This window comes from Eptesicus fuscus, chromosome 10 (assembly GCF_027574615.1).
Source record: "Eptesicus fuscus isolate TK198812 chromosome 10, DD_ASM_mEF_20220401, whole genome shotgun sequence".
Lineage (NCBI taxonomy): Eukaryota > Metazoa > Chordata > Mammalia > Chiroptera > Vespertilionidae > Eptesicus > Eptesicus fuscus.
In genome coordinates, this window is record NC_072482.1 from 20,728,156 (window position 1) to 20,749,856 (window position 21,701).

General features: G+C 48.3%; 2 protein-coding genes across 3 annotated transcripts in view; one reads left to right on the forward strand and one right to left on the reverse strand.

The window, feature by feature from the left end:
- The window catches only part of EFHC1 (EF-hand domain containing 1), a 66,092-nt gene extending 54,645 nt beyond the window's left edge, over positions 1-11,447 (forward strand). The window contains exons 10-12 of one of the 2 annotated variants that reach the window (XM_028133918.2): positions 9,023-9,233; positions 10,738-10,843; positions 11,310-11,447. In XM_028133918.2, coding sequence (XP_027989719.1) covers positions 9,023-9,233; positions 10,738-10,809 — 283 coding nt within the window. In that variant the 3' untranslated portion in view covers positions 10,810-10,843; positions 11,310-11,447. Of the gene's footprint in view, positions 1-9,022; positions 9,234-10,737 lie in introns of both variants that reach the window. The other variant, XM_028133916.2, reaches the window with a different exon arrangement.
- Positions 11,448-16,453: 5,006 nt separating this feature from the next.
- The window catches only part of TRAM2 (translocation associated membrane protein 2), a 76,869-nt gene continuing 71,621 nt past the window's right edge, over positions 16,454-21,701 (reverse strand). Inside the window, exons 8-11 of the mRNA XM_008157502.3 lie at positions 20,837-20,941; positions 20,440-20,583; positions 19,494-19,657; positions 16,454-18,287 (exon numbers count right to left, since the gene is read on the reverse strand). Of these exons, the coding sequence (XP_008155724.1) occupies positions 18,214-18,287; positions 19,494-19,657; positions 20,440-20,583; positions 20,837-20,941 (487 nt within the window). The 3' untranslated portion in view covers positions 16,454-18,213. The remainder of the gene's footprint in view (positions 18,288-19,493; positions 19,658-20,439; positions 20,584-20,836; positions 20,942-21,701) is intronic.

A 21,701-nucleotide genomic window follows, 5' to 3' on the forward strand; every position in this document is an offset into this window, starting at 1 on the left:
CACCAGCTGTCGGCCCTGTGTCTGGCGCCCATCTGTCAGCTGAGCAGCACTTCTGCTGTGGGAGCACATTGACGGCCAGGGCGCAGCTCCTGCATTGAGCGTCTGCCCCCTGGTGGTCAGTGCGCATCATAGCTACCAGCTGGTCATCCGGTAGCTTAGGCTTTTATATATACAGACTAGAGGCCCAATGCATGAAATTTGTGCAAGGGACTTGGCCCTTGCAGCTGCGGTGGCTTGCCTCGGCCCTCGCAGCCCCGGCTTTGTCCAGAAGATCATCTGGCTATCTGGTCTAATTAGCATATTATGCTTTTATTATTATAGACTAGAGGCCCGGTGCATGAAATTCATGCCTCAGAGGGGGTGTCCCTCAGTTCGGCCTGCACCCTCGAGCAATCTGGGACCCCTCGGGTAGGGTCCCTAGGCCTGGCTGGCGATCAGGGCCTATTGGGGCTTTCCTTGCCCCAGCTGCCAGCAGCTGCCCCCACCCCCACTGCTGCCACTGCTTGCCATCTGTGTGGCACTCCCTCCCTCTGCAGGCGACAGGCATGGGGTGCAATCACTTTGCTGGCCTGGGTCTCCCTCCCTCTGTGGGGCGATTGCTGGCCAGCCCTGCCCATCCGCCACAGAGCCGCCAGCTGGATGGCCTGGGACTCTCTCTGTGGGGCAATGGCGGGGCCCCCTGACCAATCACATTGCACCCACCTTGGCTGGCCTGGTGCCAGTGTGTGTCATAGCGTGGTCATCCGGAAGGTTGTCCAATGGTCGTTCTGCTGTTCAGTTGATTTGCATATTATGCTTTTATTATTATAGATAATAATTTAAGTACATAATACTTCTAGCATTATCATGTTTTATTTCATTGCTGCATTTTCGTCTTTGTTGGTCAATTCTGTTTTGTAAAATGTCATGTGGGTTTATCACTGAGAGACAAGGAGGCAACTTAGCTGCACAATTGCGAAGTGTGAACTGAAAAACAGGTGCCCAGCGACCAATCACCAACAGACTCTGAAAGAAGTGATGTGATGGCCACTGATCGTGACGTGCACCTGTTATTTCTGTAGCGATTTAGTAGGCTGACAACCTGACAGTGAGTTTGCACTTGTTGCAGTTACTCACAGCTAATAAACCTTGGTGACTGAAATGTGAACCATGTTGTTGAGAGACTGGGCTACTTAAACAGTGGTAACTGAAATTTGTGCACGTTGGAACTGTGCAAAGTGAAACTCACCTGTATATGAAGAAAGAATAATTCATTTTGTCCATTGAGAAATGTAGTAAATGTAGGGGACATCCAGGACTTTCATAAAAAGTTTCAGTTGAATGGGAGGGTGGGAAAACCTGATGGGAATGGATTTAAGAGGGAAGGGGGAAGAGAGGAATTTGAGAATGGAAGGATAGACAAATATTTTGAGGAAGCTTGATGCAAAGGACAAAAGAAATGCTGTAGTAGCTGGTGGAAGAGGAGTTAAGAGTTCTGTTTTTAAAATAGCATGTTTGTATGTGAATGGGAATGATTCTGTGGAGAGGGAAAAACATAGACAACTGTGTGTGAGAGAGAGGGGATTTATGGAGTATGTGAGAGAGGGTGGGGCTCAGTACACAGGTGGAGGAACTGGTTTTAAAGAGAAGCACTAACTATCTCTGGCAGTAGTTCTCAAACTTTTTGGTCTCAGGACACCGTTATACTCTTAAAAATTATTCAGAACCTAAAGGGTTTTTGCTTATGTGGTTTATATCTATTAAATATACCATGTTAGAAATTATATCTGACATTTAAAATATTTATTAATGTTTTAAAAACAATAAACTCATTTTATTTTAATATAAATAACATGGTTTTCTGAAAAATGACTATATTTTCCCAAACAAAAAAATTCAGTGAAAAGAGTAGCACTGTTTTATAAATTATTTTGTAAGTCTCTTTAATATCTGATTTTATTAATAGAAGACAGCTCTATTTTCATCTGCTTCTGTGATGAGCCTACTGCGATGTCATTGATCACGTAACCTTTGGAAAATTCCACTGTGCATTTTTTAAAATGTATTTTATTGATTTTTTACAGAGAGGAAGGGAGAGGGATAGAGAGTTAGAAACATCGATGAGAGAGAAACATCGATCAGCTGCCTCCTGCACTTATTGGGGATGTTCCCGGAACCAAGGTACATGCCCTTGACCGGAATCGAACTTGGGACCCTTCAGTCCGTAGGCCGACACTCTATCCACTGAGCCAAACCGGTCAGGGCTCCACTGTGCATTTTTGAGAAAATGCGTAAAAAGCAAATAATGTTTTAGTATTATTATGAAAATAGTTTTGACCCCACAGACCTCCCCTCCCCCAAAGGGTCTCAGGAACCTCCAGATTTCCTGGGATTGCTCTTTGAAACCTTGATCTGCGGTAACAGGAAGGCGGAGTATATGGGTACAGATGCTGGTAGGTGGGTGGATATGGTTGAGGGGTTTTGCTGGTTGTGTTCTCAATGTAGTTATAGAGTAAGAAGAATGAGGTTGGGGAGATGTTGGAGGTTTAAGGAGAGAGGAAGGTTATAAAATGCTCTCATCTATTGACTAAATAAATAGAAAAAGTAAATATATCACATTATTTTATCTATACTAAGAAAGAAAAAAACAGTTATAATTGTAATTCACCATCAGTTAAAAACCACATGCTAAATTCAGAGATGTAAAAATGTGGGAAAAAAATGTCTCAGGACTGATGAAATATGGCAGCTCCCGGGAAAGTGGGAGTTGAGTGGACTGGGGAAGCATGGTTGGGTGGTGGCAGCATTAAGGGCAGAGTTGAGGTTCATGGTTGTACATTTAATTCAACTACTTCTCAGAATTCTTTTCTGTAATGTTTTCATGTCTATGCAAGTACCAGCAACACTGGTAAGTTCCTCCTTTGGCGTACTACCAGTAGGATCTTTTTTTATTTTTTTCTCTGGGTTAGTAATGATAAAAAGATGGTGCTGAGGCACTTAAAATGAGATACCAATACAGATAAAGAAAACTCAAGTTCTGGGTTAGGTCTGTTGCTATCCTTATTCTGATCTCACCTTCTCTCCTCCCCCGCTCCTGTGATGACTCAGATAGAAAAATGCTTGGAATCCAGGTGTCAGGCCTTCCATGCCTTCTAGCCATTCTGTCTTTGGCTTCTAACTCCTCTCATCTGGTAAAGAATCCATCCACTAGCTGGAAGGAAACACAAATCCTTTATTTGACTAATCATTGCTAAGAGTAATGAAAAGGGATCCCCAGTACTTGCCAGGCCTAAGTCTTTTTATATCAAGTGTCAATTACAGGATGGTGAAACTGGGAGTTAGCCATTTTCTCTTTCTGAGCCAGAAAATTAAAATAGTGCATAGGTGTCCTAGCTGGTTTACTCAATGGTTAGAGCATGGTCCATGGACTGAAGGGTGGGGGTTTCAATTCTATTCAAGGGCACTTACCTATTGCTGGCTCTATCCCCGCCCCAGTCGGGACACCTGTGAGAGGCAACCAATCCATGTGTCTCTCTCACATGGATGTTTCTCTCTCTGTGTCTCTCCCCCTCCCTTGCACTCTCTCTAAAACTCAATGGAAAAAATATCCCCAGGTGAGAATTAACAAAACAAAAAATACTGCATAGGTAATTATTGTCTTCATCTGAAGTTCTTTTTGGGTTTTGGGTCCTCATTGCAATATACTAAACTCAGATTTGCAGATAACCCATCTATGGGGAATCTACATGTATGAATAGCATGAAAAGACACATGTTCATATATATTATTCTTGTTCTGTTAGCATGCCCATGTGTGCTCTTCAGCTTCAAGAAACCTTCCCACCCCTGCTCAAGGATTCTTTCAATACCCACTTTTTCACTTCCAGCCATCTTTCCCATATAGACATTCCCAAATATTCTCATTTCACATTCACTTTGCAGTTGGTCTCAATATGAGAACAAATGATCCAAAGTGAGCTACTTCAATTTTCCACACTTTAGATTAGAATTTTTTTTGTATGATCACTCATTTTCTTTTAAGCTTGTTGTCAAAGGTAAGTAACCCCCACTTCTCCAAATTTAATTCTTCTATTTTAAGTTTGTAACCACCTCCTTTCTGACTGCTCCTTAGAACTCTTCATAAATTTTTTTCTTGAACATTACTGTTTCCACATATAATCATCTCTTAATTCAACAGCTATTTGAGCTTGCACCATTTGCCAGACCTTAATAAATGCTTAGGCAAATATAGAAGATAGCTCATAATCTAGGACAGGAGTTGGCAAACTTTTGTAAAGAAGCAGGTAGTACATAATTTAAGTTTTGTGGACCATACCAGCTCTGTTGTAACTATTCAACTCTGCTCTTCTAGGGTGAAAGCAGCCTAGACAAATATAAATGAATGGGTATGGCTGTATTATAATTAAACTTTATTTCAGAAAACAGGCAGCAGGCTGGCTTGGACCTGGGGACTGTGGTTTGCCAACTCTCTGGTCTATTGTTTAGCCTTTTTCATCTACATTTATGTTACTCTTTACCACTTCCTTTTTAAAAATCCTCTCTTGAGTTCTAATAAATCAGAACTTCTATTATTTTTCCTACTTCTCTGGAAACCTATTCTTTGTATCTTTTTTCCTACTTCTGTCTACTGGGTTGGTGTTTCTCAAGATCCTGTTTATGGTCCTGTAGTTTGCTTTCTCTAAATTCTTATCTCATTGCAGGGTATCTATTGCTTTCCATCCAGACCATTCTCTCCTGATTCCATTCCTAGATTCCTGTCTGCCTATTGGGTGTGCCTTCATCCAGCTGAATCACCAGCATCTTCTAGTTGGTACAACTTTGTTTTCATCTTTCTAGTACACCTGATCTTCCTTCTTCTCTCTTCTTTTTGTTTACCTGTTGCATAAAGTTGTGATAACAATGAGTTGTGAAGGGTGGGGGTTTCAATTCTATTCTCCTTAACATATGTAAAGGACCAGCATAGTGTCTGGCACACAGGAGGCAAACAATTAATGCTCATTCCCCTCTTTCTCTCAATCATAGCAGAGTTCCACTGCCCTTAATGTAAGACCTTAGAGATACCATATTCAATTAGCTGCTAATTTCTTTTCATTTTATTCTACAATTAGTGGCCTGGTGCACGAATTTGTGCATGGGTGGGGGCTGGCCGGCCCGCCCTGATGGGGGTCCATCGGGCTGGGCTGGCATAGGGTAGGGGCTGTGGGCAGTTGGCCAACTAGCCCCACCCCTGATCGAGTTGTTGGGAGCTGATCAGGGGCCGGTGGCCCTGGGGGGCGTGGGCAATCAGGGCCTGGATCAGGCTGGTTGGCTGCCGCAGTGCGGGTCATAGCCACTGGTCGTTCTGGTAGTTTTGGTCATTCCGCCCTTCTGGTCGCTGGGCTTTTATATATATAGATATCTCTTGTCTCTGACTTCTCCTTTTCATTCTTACCACCATTTCCTAATTTAATCAGTCTGCACATAATAACAACAGCCATAACAACAGAAGCAGACTAGAAATTAGCTTAAGCCAGTGGAGTTATATGTTTCTCATGGAACACAATGTCTGGAGTGAGCAGTCCGAAGCTGGCATGGTGGTTCTATGACAGAGACCTGACTTTTTCTATCTCTCTTCTCTGACATCCTGAGCAAGTAGCTTTTGTCCACATGCTCTTTAATTCTGTGGCCACAAAGCGAATGTTCCATTTCCAGCACTGCATCTGTATTCTAGTCAGGAGGAAGAGGAAGAACAAAGGGGAAAAGACCAAACAGCCATTCTCAACATGTCTTTCCTGTTTTTAAAGGGCTTATCTAGAAGCCCCACCTAGCAACTTCTGCTTGCAGCTCATTGTCTGGGCTGTGTCACATGGCCACTTCTAATTGCTGCTCAAACAAAAGAAGGGCTCTGTTAGGAAGAAGGAGAGGATGCATATGGGACAGGTAACCCCCAGCATCTGCCATACTCCCATCATTGCTTACCTAGGCTTCCACAATGTCTCCTAACCACTTTCCCACCTCCATTCTCTACCTTCGTCCATTTCACACAGTTACCAAACCTGTCATCCTAGAATTTGACTCCAAACCCATCACGGTAGCCCCCACCCATCAATTTTATTGAGGTATAATTGACAAATAAAATTGCATATATTTAAAGTACACAAGAGTCTACACATACATTGTGAAATGATTACCACAATCAAGTTAATTAACCCATCCATCATATCATATAGTTACCACTTATTATTTCACACAAGTGGTATAATGTTTAAGATCTATTCTCAGTAAATTTCAAGTATACAGCACAGTATTATTAATTTAAGTACCATGCTATACATTAGATTCCCCAGAACTTTGCATCTCATAACTGAGTTTGTACCCTTTGGCCAACATACCCCCTTATTTCCCTTCCCCCAGCCCCTGGCAACCATATTTCTACTCTCGGTTTCTATAAGTTTGACTTTTAAAAGATTCTACACATAAATGAGATCATATAGTATTTGTCTTTCTCTATTTGGGCTATTTAACTAAGTATATGTCCTTTAGGTTCATTCATGTCTCAAATGGTAGGATTTTTATAGCAAATAATATTCCATTACATTCCACATATTCCATTATATATATGTGTGTGTGTGCATATATTCCAGGGATACTGGAATATATATATATTCCATATATTTCATTACGAAGATAGCCAGTTTTCCAGCACCATTCATTGAAGAGACTATTCTTTATCCATTGTGTATTCTTGGTTGCCTTGTCAAAGATTTGTTTACCATATATGCATGGGTTTATTTGGGGGCTCTCTGTTCTGTTCCATTGGTTTATATGTCTGTTTTTATGCCAGTACCATACTGTTTTGATTATTGTAACTTATAATATAGTTTGAAGCCAGGCACTGTGATATCCCCAGCTTTGTTGTTCTTTTTCAACATCACTTTGTCAAGTTGGAGTCTTTTATGGTTCCGTATGAATTTTAGTGTTTTTTAAATTTCTGCGAAAAAATGCCATTGGAATTTTGATGGGGATTGTATTAAATTTATAGATTACTTTGGGTATTATGGATATTTTAATAATATTAATTATGCCAACCCAGGAACACAGTCTTCTTCAATTTCTTTCATTATTGTCTTATCATTTTCGGTGCACAGGTCTTTCACCTCCTTGGTTAAATGTATTCCTAAGTATTTTATTGTTCTAGAAGCTATTGTGAATGGGATTATTTTCTTAATAATTTCTCTTTCAAATAGTTTACTGATTTATGTACATTGATTTTTGTATCCTGGAATTTTACTGAATATGTTGACTAGTTCTAAAAGTTTTTTTTAGGGGTGTCTTTAGGTTTTCTACATATAAGATCATGTCATCTGCAAACAGATAGTTTTACTTTTTCCTTTCCTATTTGGATATCTTTTATTTCTTTTTTTTTTTTTTGGCTTAATTGCTCTGGATAGGTCTGTGTTGAATAGAGGTGGTGACAGTGGGCATCCTTGTCTTTTTCACTATGAGGTATGATGTTAGCTATGGGCTTGTCATATATGGCCTTTAAAAGGTTTAGCTGTATTCCTTCTATACCTAATTTGTTGAGAGATTTTATCATGAAAAGATAGGTTTTGTCAAGTGCTTTTTATGTATCTATTGAGATAATTATGCTTTTTACCCTATATTCTATTAATGTGATATATTACATTTATTGATTTGAGTATGTTGAACCATCCTTGATACAAAGGATAAATCCTACTCATCATAGTGTATTGTTGAATTCGGTTTGCTAGTATTTTATTGAGGATATTTACATCTGTGTTCACCAGGGATACTGGCCTGAATTTTCTGTTCTTGTAGCATCTTTGTCTATCTTTAGTATCGGGGTAATACTGGCCTTGTATTGTGAATTTAAGAGTGTTCCCTCCACTTCACTTTTTTTGGAAGAGTTTGAGAAGGATTGCTATTAATTCTTCTTAAAATGTTGGTAGAATTCACCAGTGAAACCATCTGGTCCTGGATTTTTCTTTTTTGGGAGATTTTTGGTTACTGATCCAATCTCCTACGGGGTTATGGTTTATTCAGATTTCCTATTTCTTGATGATTCAATCTTGTAAGTTGTATGTTTCTAGGAATTTTTTGTTTGGTTTATTTCTAGAAATTTAGCCATTTCTTTCAGGTTATCCATTTGTTGATGTATGATTGTTCATAGTAGTCTCTTAAGATCCTTTGTATTTACGTGGCTATCAGTTATAATGTTCCCTCTTTCATTTTTGAGTCTTTTCTCTTTTTTCTTAATTAGTGTAGCTAAAAGTATGTCAGTTTTGGTTATCTTCAAAAAAAATAAAAGATAAGACCTCTTAGTTTTATTGCTCTTTACTATCATTTTTCTAGTCTCTATTTCATTTATTTCTGCTTTGATTTTATTATTTGCTTCCTTCTGCTAATTTTATAACTGTACCATCATGTTCAAAGGAAATAAAAATCTGGCTCTTGCTTATCCTGGCTGTGATTTGAAAGGATAGACCTTTTTCCTAACGTTCTGGGCTACTGATCTCTCTTCATTTCAGGAAATGCTAATCCTGAACTTCTCAATCCATCACATAGAGCAGTCTCTTAACTTTCATAGATAACCTTGCACAAAACTCAAGAGTGAATTGGAGAGAGAGTGTTCAAGTACAAGAGACCCCAGACTGCATAGTAATAGAGAAATATTTTTAAAACTCAGACCTTTATTTTTAGATGATGTCATGTGGATGAAGTAGATCATGCGACTCCCACAAACAAGGCACTTAGGATGGTAGTGGTGTTAGATTTGGCTCTGACAGCGGCAGCCAGGGAGGCTGAGCTTCAGTGCAGACACTGCCCCTGGTAGGCTGTCCTGAGGCAGAGGTCACCCACCAGCCAGCCACTGCGGGCCAGTGTTCAGTGATTGGTCAGCTCTGTGTCAAAGCTCTTTGTCATTAGAAGCTTCCCGGACTGCACCAAGTGAGAACTTTGGTCACTAAGATAAGAGTAGCCAAGAGTAAATGCCATAGCCCATCATTTCCTTCCTTCCTCCACAGAAAACCAACGGGAGTGGATCCAAGCATGCAGGAACTTGAGGCATTAATAGACAGAATCCAGAAGCAAGTGAAAGATCATCCCTGTAGAGACAACATTCGAGAGGCATTCCAAGTTTATGACAAGGAAGCAACAGGATATGTGGACAAAGAGGTGTTCTTTAAAATCTGTAGCACTCTTAACGTCCCAGTTGACGATTCCTTGACTAAGGAGGTCAGTATGAGTTCTTTTCCCAGGTAATTGCAAGGCCGTGCACCGTTCATTCTCTCCTAAAGACAATTGCCTATGTATTTCATTTCAACTGGGGAAGATCTAGGATGTTCAAGTCAGGTCTCCTTCAGTCCTGATTATGGTTTTCCCTCGATTCATTGGCTTTCTGTTCTCATTGCTGTTGCAAGGCATCTTTAAGTGGTGTGGGGCGAGGCAGCACAGAGAGGCTAATAAGACATGTCGGGGCTGAAGGAGGGCAGCAGAGGTGGTCCTGGAGGGGCGGCCACCCAGGGCAACTCACAGACACTGGACTGAGTGGGTTGGTGGGCAGCCTGTGACATCCTTCACAGTGGTAAGTACGTTAGCCCATCTGGAGGACTAGCATGGAAGAAGGCGTGATGGCTGCCCAGGGACAGTGGCCTGTTAGTATGGGCCCCATGCCGACATGGACATTCTCCTAGAATTTTCATGAGTTGAAGAGAGCGTTTCATGCCCTTTCCTCATTATAGACCCCTTTTGCCAGGGTTCCCCTAGAAGTCAGACAGAATTTTTCCCACCTTGCCAATGACTATGACTTATTATCATTGAGACATTCTCATTGATTAAGAAGATTGAGATGCTGTAGCCAGTGGTCGGCAAACTCATCAGTCAACAGAGCAGCAAACCGTGGCTTGCGAGCCGCATGTGGCTCGCGAGCCGCAGTTTGTCGATCACTGCTGTAGACCTTAAAGATCTTTTAGCAAAAAGGAATGTTCAGAGGTAAAATTCATTTGGGGAGGGCTTTTGCTTAGGGCTAAAGTGACTAGGTTGGAGACGAGGATATTTTGTAGGCAGGGACATTAGCTAGGAGTGGGGGAGACAGGAAGAAGGGTATTTGTTCACATGGGCCAATGCCCATTTAGCTTCCCAAAGCTCAGATTGACAGCATCCCCAGATTTTAAGTCATGTGTATGTGTGAGCTGACATGAGAGAGAGGAATTGTAGTCAGTGGGAGTGGGACAGGGAAGGTGGGTGGGGTGGATTTGCACGTGTCTTATGAAGGCAGCCACAGCAAGTCAGTCTACTGCCACTCACAGCTGAGTTTCAGGGGACATGGTTTGGGCAGTAGCATAACTAGGTTTTTCTATTAGACTGCAATAACAGCAACTCATTATTTTGAGTCTTACTCTGCACAGACTGGGTGGACAAAGTCTTGTCTTTGAATATAAGAACAATAAAAATTGCTTTTTAAAAAATAATTGAAAGTGATAGTGCCCTTAAAAATGCAAATACTGTTCTGAAATCTTGGCCAGGCCATTTACTCCATCTGAGGTTTGATTTTATTAACTGTGCGTGGGGGCGGGGGGTACTATCCAACCTGTGTACTGGGTTCACAGGATCACTTCAGAACCAACTGAGGGTATCAAAACTGCACTGGCTTGCAAAGGTGGGATCAGTGTTGATAGGGCCCTGCAGTCAAGCAGGCAGCCCTCACGTCTGTCCCACCTGCTCTCTGTCTCCCCTGCAGTTAATCAGGATGTGCTCTCACGGAGAAGACAAGATCAACTACTACAACTTTGTCCGGGCTTTCTCAAACTGACCTGGCTGAGGAGAGGATGCAATAGTGTTTTGAGGTTGGACCTACACTTTGAAATATACCTTGTACTCTTTGTAGAGGCTTGAAAGTATATCAAGCCCTTGAAAGTATATTCCTTTCTCTTTTGTTTCTTATATTTCACTTCTTCTGAAGTCTACGTTAGATTGCATCTTGTTAAGAACTAAGATGGGTGCCTTATTGAGGGAGGCAGAGATGGGGGTGTTGTGATGGTTAACTTTATGTGTTGTGCTGACTGGGGAACCTAGATATTTGGTTAAATGTTATTCCTGGGTGTCTGTGAGGGTGTTTCTGAGTGGGATGAACATTTGAGTTGGTGGACTGAGTAAAGCAGGCTGCCCTCCCAGTGTGGGTGGGCCTCTTCCAACTCATTAAAGGCCTAAATAGAACAAAAAAGCTGACCTTCCCCAAGTAAGAGTGAATTCCCCCTGCATGCCTTCAAACTGCAACATCAGCGTTCTCCTGTCTTCTGACTCAAACATTAGCTCTTCCCGGGTCTCGAGCCTGCTGGCCTTCAGACTGGAACCACACCGTCGGCTCTCATGGTCTCCTCATTGGCCGACTAGTCAAACTCCGTAATTACGTGAACCATTCCCTATAATAAATCTTATTTTCTCTCTATAGATCCCATTGTTTCTGTTTCTCTAGGGAACCTTGACTAATACAGGTGTATAATGAGTAAGAGCAGAAGAAAAGATAGAATTTGCTAGAAGCATCATTTGGGGCTTTGGAAATAAGCACACAGCACTGGTATTGCTGCTCAGCCAATGCCTGCTCCCCACCTGCCTGCTTGCCCCAGGATTACAGGGAAATATACCACATGTTTTGGTGAGATGGTGGGTGGCTTACAGATTTAGGGCTAGTAAAATCTGCCTTGGTATGAATATTGGCTTGTGAGTTACCACTGCTCAGGCCCTAGGCCTATACTTTATACCACCAGAGGGCCTTGAAAATACCATCTAATTAAGGGTGTACACGATTGTGTCAAATTCATCTATAGGTTTGGAGGGTATCTGGGACTAGCTGGTAAACAAGACGTTTCTAAACGTTTCGAGAATCGAGGGTCACTTGGGTGAGTGACTCCTGACTATCCTGCTGGCACGTATGTTCATTAAAAAAGATTAATTTATTGAATACTTTATTTGTACCATGGACTTAGAATTCACTGTCCCTTAATCTTACCACTCCCACTCCCTACAAAAACAAGCAAACCAACCAACCCCAAAACTGTAGAGCACAGGTGAGCAAACAGCTCAGAAAGGTTAACCTGCATTTCCACTCCACTGCCTTGCTTCCCCCTCCTCCCTTTCCGGAAAGCCTTCACCGCTCTACTGTCAGATCTGCGGTCTCAGACTCTGAACTCCTTCCTCTACCTCAGCGGTTCTCAACCTGTGGGTCGCAACCCCTTTGGGGGTCGAACGACCCTTTCACAGGGGTCGCCTAAGACATCCTGCATATCAGATATTTACATTACGATTCATAACAGTAGCAAAATGACAGTTATGAAGTAGCAACGAAAATAATTTTATGGTTGTGGGTCACCACAACATGAGGAACTGTATTAAAGGGTCGCAGCATTAGGAAGGTTGAGAACCACTGCTCTACCTGGTTCAAAGACACCAGAAGCTGGAGGTCACCTAGCTTCTCATGGCAGAGCAGGACTGCAACCTGAGTCTGCACCAAAGCTTGCCCTCCACCAGTACCACTCTCCTGCGCCTCAGGTAAAGGTTTCCTGTTTAATCCTCATTCCCTGTGCGTGTCCTTGGCTAACGGCCACCTGTAACTGCACTCATGTCTTGAGCTCTCTCTGAAGACGGTCTGGAAAACACAGCAAACAGCTGCAGGCAGTAGACCATCTACCCGACACCAGTAATCCCCACTGCCCACATGATCACAAATACTTGGACATGTATCCATTACCAGCACAAATATTGGGTGGCTTTTACTTAATCCCGTCTTCTCCCAGCCAAATGACTTCATAACACAGCAGACATCAAGCTCGGTGTACTTTCCTCTGTGAAGCTTCCTACCCACAAACCCATGTCGAGACCACTCCTTTCCACTGTCGTACCTTACTGTTAGAGACGCAAAAAAAAAAATGATGCCCGTTATTCAATATAACTCTTCTTCCTTACTTCCAATTCCCTAATTCATGTGAGCACAACAACCATATTGCAAAAGATATACAAGAAATGGCTAATAGAGTGAAAACTATTAGAAATTAGACTAAAATTGACACAATCATTTTTTCAAGTAAAAGCAAAGGTAAGCATCCTGATCAAAAAACAATATAAGGAATTGTACCAGAGACAATTAGACTGATAATTCTAATTTTATTGTTATTTCAAAAATATTTGCTGATCATTTGTTTCAAAATGTACATTTTAAAAATCCATACAAAACTGTAATTTGTTTTCAAACCAGACAGAAACAGTGGAAAAAGGATTTTGAAAAAAGTTCACTGAAAGTAAAAAGCCCCACCCCCCCAAAAAAAAAACACAAAAAAAACAACACAAACTAGAACCTTTTACATGAGCATAAATACGGCAGGCACAAAATTTCCTTGAGTTCCTTGCTGAAATTTGGTCCATAACATGAACAGGCTAAAGTAGAAAAACAAAAAGACACTTTTTGTCCACATTTGCATTATGAGTTGCCCAGGGCACCAGCAGCCTCCGCTTATCCTTCAGATGTTTATTAAACAAGAGGAACTGAAAAATGAGGTTTAATCTCACCCATAAACACTTGAATCTGTACCCAAGGAAGTGGTGGCACTTCCAAGCACAGGTGGAGCCTACCAGGTGAACAGGACTGTCCAGCCGTGGCTGACTCAGAAGATCTCCACGTGAACAAGAAACTCGAAGCTCCAGGCAGAGTGATGGTCATACCTCGGTGTCCCGGATCTTATTCTCAGACACTGACTTATTAATGCCCCTTCATGAGGAGAGTTTTTTTCCTTTTCAACAGATTATACAAAAATTATATGGACTTCTAAGATGACGCTACAATGTTCTACTAGAGTGCCACAGAAACCCACCCAGGATCACGAGAATGACAGCAACAAAGGGAAAGTGGCTAACAGTTCTTCTGTAGGGGTGACGACTGCCCCTCCCGTGGGTCCCTTCCCTTCCCAATCGCAGGGCCTTGTAAGGGACAGCCAAGGCCTGTGGGCCGACCACTGGCTGGGAGGGTTATTGCACAACCCGGAAGAGCAAGGGAAAGGCAGGCTTGGGGGGAGGGAGTGGGTAGCTGCTAACACAAGGTAACACTGAATTAGGAGCTGGAGGAAGTTCTGCAACAGCCGACCTAGACCCATTGTCCAACGGGGATGTGTGAGTTAACACTTGTGACTGCAAAGTAAACGCCTTTGTCATATACACTTTGGGTTGAATGGGAAGCAAAAGTATCAGAAGAGGTTGTAGCAAGGGTACCTTTCTTTATAATCTGGGGGGTGGCAGGAGACAGACTGGAAGAGCAGGTCTCATCATGTTGGGGCCAAAGACATACATGGGCTTAGTGCCCCAGGCCCTCTGAGCTTCTCTAACAGGTGGGAACAGGTGGGAGGCACAGGTGCCTGCAATGGGCCTTCCCTGACTTCCAGCCACCCAGGCCTGAAAACCAACTCCAGGGAGAAACCAAAACCAAAACGGAATCAACCCCAGACCCTAACACAATGAAGCAGGGAGGTTGAGACAAAGGAGGCAAAACTCACAATCAGTATCCCTTTTACATGTGGCTGCACCGGGGCCAGTGTCCTGGGCTGCTCCTGACAGCCAGCCCGCGCCCTGGCCATACTGTGCAAGCGGAGGCCGGGACCACGCGGCAAGTAAGGCACTTCTTACAGAAACAGGAATCTGCTGAGGACGAAACTCACATGGGCTGCCCGACAGGCTACCTGGAGCCAGTGGGCCCAGCGCTTTCCTGAGGCCTCCATAGAAAGGTTGTGGGGTGTGGGAACACGAGGCAGCAAGTAGGTCCTCTTCAGCCTTTGGGGAGGAATTTAATCTTCACAAAAACGGGGGTTAAAGAGAAGTTGGCAAAGCCTTCCTCATAGGCCAACCCAGGCGGGAGAGGGATTCTATTTAGGCTCCAAGCCGTCCCACAATGACCCACATCTGCAGTTGTGCCCAAAGTGCCTCCTGACAGATGGGGCTGAGCTGGGAGGGCAGGAGAGGGAAGGACCACACAGTTGTCTGACTCTCAGCACCCTCTCCAAAAAACAGCGGAAGCCTGTGAAGAACAGGAGTGGATGTCCGATCACAGCCAAGGTCTTAGGCAGGGAGGGAGTCACGCCCTGGCCTCCCTGCCCTCTCACCAGGCCTGGGAAACCACCAGGGCAGGCTGAAGCCACGAAAGAAATCCAAACCAGCCCCTAGCCGAACAGCCAGCCACCTCAAATTACAAAGGCCTCTTGGGAGGGGATGCTCTGCCCTACCTCATTCACCACTTAGCAAAAGGTCAAGGGAACTGAGGAAGGTCCCTCAAGAAGGCCCAGCAGCACACGCCTTGGAACAGCACCCCGGGCTTCAGGGCGTCCAGGTCCGAGGCGCTGCATCTGCAGAGGCTGGAGCACAGATGACTGTTTTGGTTTCTGAAATGTTGGTAAGTTCTAACTTCAGACAAATGGAAAAGGTTCTCTGGACAACCACTTCTCTCTGGTGGCCCAGACACTCAGGGTTAGAGCAGACTAGAAGGGAGCAGCAGCCACCCCCCACCCCCGCTCAGCCTGCCCCTGCCCCCAGGACTGCCCCCACCTGAAGCAGGGACACATGCAACTTATTAATAGTGCAGCTCCCAGAGCCTGGGCAGTAAAAATAGCTCTCCCACCACTGAGCTCCAAGGAGGGGAATCGCAGCACCGATCCTCCATCCCACCAGCGCGGCCTCCCTTCTCGCTCCTGCCCCCCGGCTGCCTGGGGGCCGCCTCCACCTCATGCGGCCACTCAGAGAGGTGGAGGGGCCGCGGCTGCTGAGGTAGATTAGCCTGTGCCCTCCTGCTCTGGTGGGTGGTGCGGAGCTGGCCTCCCCAACATGGGGTGTCTGACAGGACCCCCACAGAGGGTGCGGTACGCTGGGAACAGAAGAGAGTGTTTAAGACGGAAAGAACCACCAAAGTGGCCAGATCAGGACGAGCCAGCCCAGCGAGCTCACGGGATGAGGTGGGACCGAGTTGTTTCAGTCCCTGGCAACATGGTTTGAGCCAAATGCCAAAGTCTGGGCTCTGCTCTAAAAGAAATGTGCCAGGGACCAGTGGGGTGACAAAGCCCCCCACAATGACCCTCGTACCCACTCAAATTGCTTGTGAGGCCCAGCTGGTGAGATGCCTGCCTGCCTTGTCTCGGGTTTTCAGAGCAGAGATCTGACTCCCATCACTGCGCCTTAGGAAACGGAGCTGGAGCTGCCGGGTCACGGGTGGGGGGGGCGGTGCACTCACCTCGGAGGCACTGCACACGGCACGGGACCTGCAGGGCACTTGGGGAACACGCACGCTGAGAACACCTCCACGCAGCAGGGAGGCTGCTGTGAGCGGGGCGTGCCTGCGATCAGCACCGCCCCAGCCCAAGCACACGTGCATCTGCTGAAGGCCCAACTCCACAGCTGAACGGGGCTCAGCTGCCAGGAACGCGTGGCCCGGGGACCTCCTGATGGCGCCTGGCTGCTGGGGCAGGTGCAGGAGGCTGCTGGCTGAACACCCGGCCATCAGCAGCCATCAGGCCACCCTTTTACCAGGTTCTGCTTTGCAGCCCAGAGATGGTCAGAGAAGGATGGGAGAGATGCCTATTTTCAAAAACACTGTCCTCTTCCTAAGAGTAACCAAAAGCCAAGGGGAGCTGCTCCTTTTCAGCCATCTGACAGCGATGAGGGCCCACAGGTGTTAGGAAACAGATCCCTCATTCTCTGGGAAATTAAAATTGATCTCTGATGCAAGTGATGCACAGAAGGGTTGTGGCCACGATGAAAAAACCCATCTCTCCCTTTTGGATGATAACCCAAGGTTTGGCTTCTACTGTGGCGCCAGAGAGGGAACCAGCCCATCAAATGACACTGACATTCCTGCACCACCAAGACCGGCTCCCGTCACCGCAGAGCTCAGGAGTTCTTAAGCAGGCCCTCTGGGAGCCTCACCCTTCTGTGGGAGCCCCCAGGCCCATCAGGACATGCCTGGGGAGAGAGGGGACAGGCTACGCGAGGGACAGGGCAGAAAGCTCGGCACAGCTGTGCTGCTCACCTGAGCAGCCTGTCCTGGTGCACACCATCCAGAGCGCTGCAGGTGTGCTCAGCAAGCATCAGCAGACGACGGTGCCGATGCCAAAGAACAACAAGAGAGGCCTGGGGAGAATGGCACAGGTGACCCTCCCGGGGCCCGGGGCCAGCAGGGGCTTGGTGGCCTGTGGGTAGAGAGAGGACGACAGGGCTGCCTGGGTCTGGGGTTTAGACCAGCACAGGCCCGGCTGGTCTCAAGGCTGTGGGATTTGGTTTTGAATGCTGGTGAACGGTTGAAAAAGCAGTGCAGCCGGGGCTGCTGAAGAAAGGCCAGGGCTGACCCCGCCGGCACTTTCCGGAAGAACCTGCTGCTCAGGCCACGTGCTCTGGCTCTGGAGTGGGAAGCCTTGTCCTGCAGCAGTGCTTCCCCGGCCGAGCGAGGCAGGCTGGTTTCCAACGCAGGACCCGCCACGGGCAAGCTGTCTCGTCAGGGACCCGACACAGTTCACACCATCCTCCTGGACCCAGTCATCAGGTCCCCAAGCCAAACGCGTGGGCATTCACCAGGAGCAGCGACACGGCGGGGCCTCGAGACGGTGCCCAGAGCTGCAGTCACACCTCGTCAGTCAGTCAGCACCTAGGAGACTGCGATCCGAGAGGCCGTCTCCCTCTTCCTGCCCGTCCACACGGGACCACTGGGGCTGTTGCCGGCCGGGCGGAGGTTCCTCGCACGAGGCTTCTGCCCTTCGACAGGCCCCGGACCGACACTGGGGTTGGACGGCCAGGACTAGGACCTCGCTCCCTCTCATGGTCAAAAATCAAGACACAGAAAAATTGCACAAGACGGTCAAAGAAGGAAAAAGAGAGAGCAGCAGCGGTGTAGGAGGAGAGGTGGCCAGCAGAAAGCTAGCGTGAGAACCTGGGCGTCCAGGACACCCAACAGAGCGCAGAGCTGCAGCCAGGGCGTGGCCCGGGGAGGGGGAGGGAGATTTTTGGTTTTTATTGAGAATGGTGTATGGAAGAGGAAGAGAAAGCCAAGAAGAGAGGAGGAGGAATAGCCCCGTTTACAGACAGGTTCCTGCTGTTTGATGGAGCGTCAGGAGCAGGAAGGGGGGGCAGTGACGGAGGCCGGGGTCCTGCTGCCCCGCTGGCCCCCAAGGGCATTCCTGTGCTCAGCACTTTGGCCTTAAGGAGACTTGAGTTTCTTAGTCCGTGGGGAGGTTCCATTCTCGGCCTTCACCACTCCATTTTCGTGGTAACCTAGGAAGTAAAGAGAGACAGACAGACAGACATGGCGTTTCTGCTGGGACTGGCGGAGAGGAGGGCGGGCCCAGGCAGCCCGGCCCAGCTGCTGCCCCACGATGAGCTGCGAGGACCCAGCAGGTGCCCCGGGCTCCTGCTCTCCCGAGGGGCTTGCTACTAAGGCTCCGTCTGAGGCGGTGGGTCTCTGACTATATGGGAGGTCTCTGACACAGTCACCCAGGGCCAGGGAGCCTGTGCCTGGGCTGAGGCTGGGCCAGGTCCTTGCTGGAATCACTGCGCCACCGTCAGGGTCTGTTTCTTTCTGGCCCCTGCAGGGCAGCCGCCCACATCAGCAACCACTCCTGGGAAGGTGAGGACCGAGGGGAGGGGCGGAGGGGCTGTAGGGACAAGGCCTTACTCAGATGCCCGACACTCCTCTGGCAGAAAAATTAGGGCAGAAAAGGAAGATCTTTTCATTGTTGTCAAAAGCATGTCCGTGTGCTTGCTCCAAGTCCAAGAGGCACATCTGGCTGCCGCCTCCAGCCCATCCCACCCAGCCAGGCCTGGCTCCCGGCACGCCCAGCGCACACGTGTCCATTCTAACACATGAGCCCTTGCCAAGCAGGCCACACCTGGAGAAGGCGAGTGAGTCAGAACACATCCTGGTGCAGACGGGCCTCAGGCTGTCGGAAAGTGCAGAGCTGGCCGGGCCCCAGGCCCAGAGGGGGCGGGCGGGTACTGAAGGGGCAGGGCCCACAGAGAAGTGGGTATCCCTCCCCTGCCCACCTTGTACTGTGCCATCTCCAGTCATTCCCGAAGACGGAGAGGAGCCAGCAGCCTGGCGGCCATGACCAGAGCAGAGGGCAGGTGAGGACAGAGGAGCCGTGCCGCACAGAGCAGGCGCAGAGATTGGCTGGCGCCCAGAAGCCACCCTGAGGACATGCTTCGTGCCAGAGTTCCCCACCCAGCACGCCCTGCCCCACCACTGCCAGAGGGTTCGCGCCTAGTCAGGGCCAGCCCCACCCACAGCCTGTCCCTGGCCCACACCCAGCCACGTGCCAGCCGGGCCGCAGCCGCAGCTGGAGCCCAGGAGCCCCAGGCCCCGAGAGGGAGTCCAGACGGAGGGTGGGCCGCAGGACTGGTCTGGGTAGAGCCCAGGGCCCTGACTCCTTCCTACCCGCCCCAGACAGCCTCCGCCTCGCCTGCCAAGGCCCTGGCACATACCAGATTCCCTCTTGATGAGCCTTGCTGGTAGCCGGGGGGCCGCGGGGGCTCTCCGCTTGGCGCTCTGCTCGTTCCAGTACTCCCGCCAGTGCCGCAGCTGGGAGTGGATGAAGCGCCACATGAGCCAGGCCTGGGCAGCACACACCAGCAGCAGCACGCAGAGCCTGCAGGGGGGCAGAGCGGGGCTCAGGGGGCTGGGCCCACAGCCCAGGGCAGGGACTCCCGCGGTCTGGAACCCTGCCGATTCCGTGGCCCATCGATTGCCTCAGCCCGGCAGGCCCCCACCACCCGGAGGGCACAGGGCTCCTACTTATCTCCGCTCTAGCACACTCGGGTGGTGATGGATGCACAGGGCTAGGGAGGCGGGGAAAGAGGCAGCGACAGACACACAGTCACACTGTCCCCACACCTGGTGGGACCCATGCCCTGTCCCTTCTGTACCCACAGCACAGAACACAGCTCATTCAGCTCCATATAAACTGGAAGAATTCAAATGAATTAGGATACAGCAGAAATAATTCCAGAGTGGCTTATCTAGCATGAAACTTAAAAGCTGTGCAGCCCTAGATCAAGCACACACCCTCCCAGGCCCAAGGGTCTCCCGGGAACAGTGGCCTCCTGGCTGCCACGGGAGCCATTGCCAACCTGATGAGAACTCGGCTGGAAAGAGTCCGAGTAGCTGTCGTGATCCCCGCGGGGCTGGGTGAGAAACCTCCTGAGCACCACAAAGGGGAGGGGGCTCCCCTGTGGACTGAGGCCCTGACAGTCTTTGTGGGCCAGGAAGTGAGGATGGCCTAATGTCCAGAGATTTCCATAAACGTCAACACGCAGGGGACGCAGGGGTGTGCTGCCTCCTGACCCTCCGAGAAGTTGTGCCAAGTTCAGGAGGCTCCTGGCCGCTCTCAGGGAGCCCCAACTTATCATTGTGCCCTTATGCCCAACTCACCTGCAAAGTAAGTTGTTGAAGTTCCCTTTTTCGGGGTCAAAAGCTTGGTTTTCCATGCGAGCAAGTCCAAAGCCGATGGCCAGCACGGCGAGAGTGAGGATGAAGAGGCGCGTGACCCCAAACACAGCAGCCCAGGCGTTGAACCTGCGCGCAGAGGCGGGGAAGGGCAGCAGCCTGTAGGGCCATGAGGGAGCCTTCACCCCCCTCTCCAGAAGGGACCCAAGTGGAAGAAGGTGCAAGGGTGGCGGAGGGAGGAGGTATCTAGAATAAGATGCTCCAGGACAATAAAGCACCTGAGGGTGCTGCCTGCAGCGCAGGGGGCAGCTGACACCCAGGACAGGCCCCTCCCGTGCCCCCCGACCCTCTGCGCAAGCTGGCCTCCCAGCCTCACACTTACAGCTTCTCGTTGTTCTCATCGGCAAAGTAGAAGAGCCGGGCCATGTGGAAGAGGAACTCGGTGGAGTACTGCAGCAGCAGCAAGATCAGGCCCAGGCGGCTCAGGCTGGGGAGGGAGAGACGAGCCTCTCAGTCCCCCCAAGACCCACGGAGAGCAGAGGTGCGGCGGCCCCGGCTCTGCTCCCCACTCCACCTTCCCCGGCTGGCCCGCCGCATCTTCAGGACTCAGCTCCGCTGTCACACCTGAAGAATTTTCCTAACACTGAACCCCCGGCCTTTCGCCTGTGCTGTCTGGGGCAGGCACCCCACCCGCTCCCACAGTGACCGGCTGAGGCTCCTCACAGGGCTCGTCACCTTGCGCTCATCACCTGGCCAGGGACTACACACACAAAAGGTGCTCAGAACAAGATGCTGAGCTTTGCAAGGAGAACCAGGGATTCCTACCGTCTAATCTCTCATTACCCCGTCTCCACAGCTAACAGGTTCACAAAGAAGCAAAACCCAACCTAATGCAGAAACCTATGCTAGTGAACCCAACTCTTAAAAAACAGCACCACCGCCCGGCCGCATGGCTCAGTGGGTGAGCGCCGACCTGTGAACCAGGTCACAGTTCGATTCTCGGCCAGGGCGCATGCCCAGGTTGCGGCCTCGATCCCCAGTGTGGGGCGTGCAGGAGGCGGCCGATCATGATTCTCTTTCACCATTGATGTTTCTCTCTCTCTCTCACCCTCTCCCTTCCTCTCTCTCTCTCACCCTCTCCCTTCCTCTCTCTCTAAAAATCAATAAAAACAAACTAAAAAAATAAAAACCAACAGCACCACCGAGACACCCCTCTGCTCGATTCCACCTTGGGCAGTTTGCTGCAG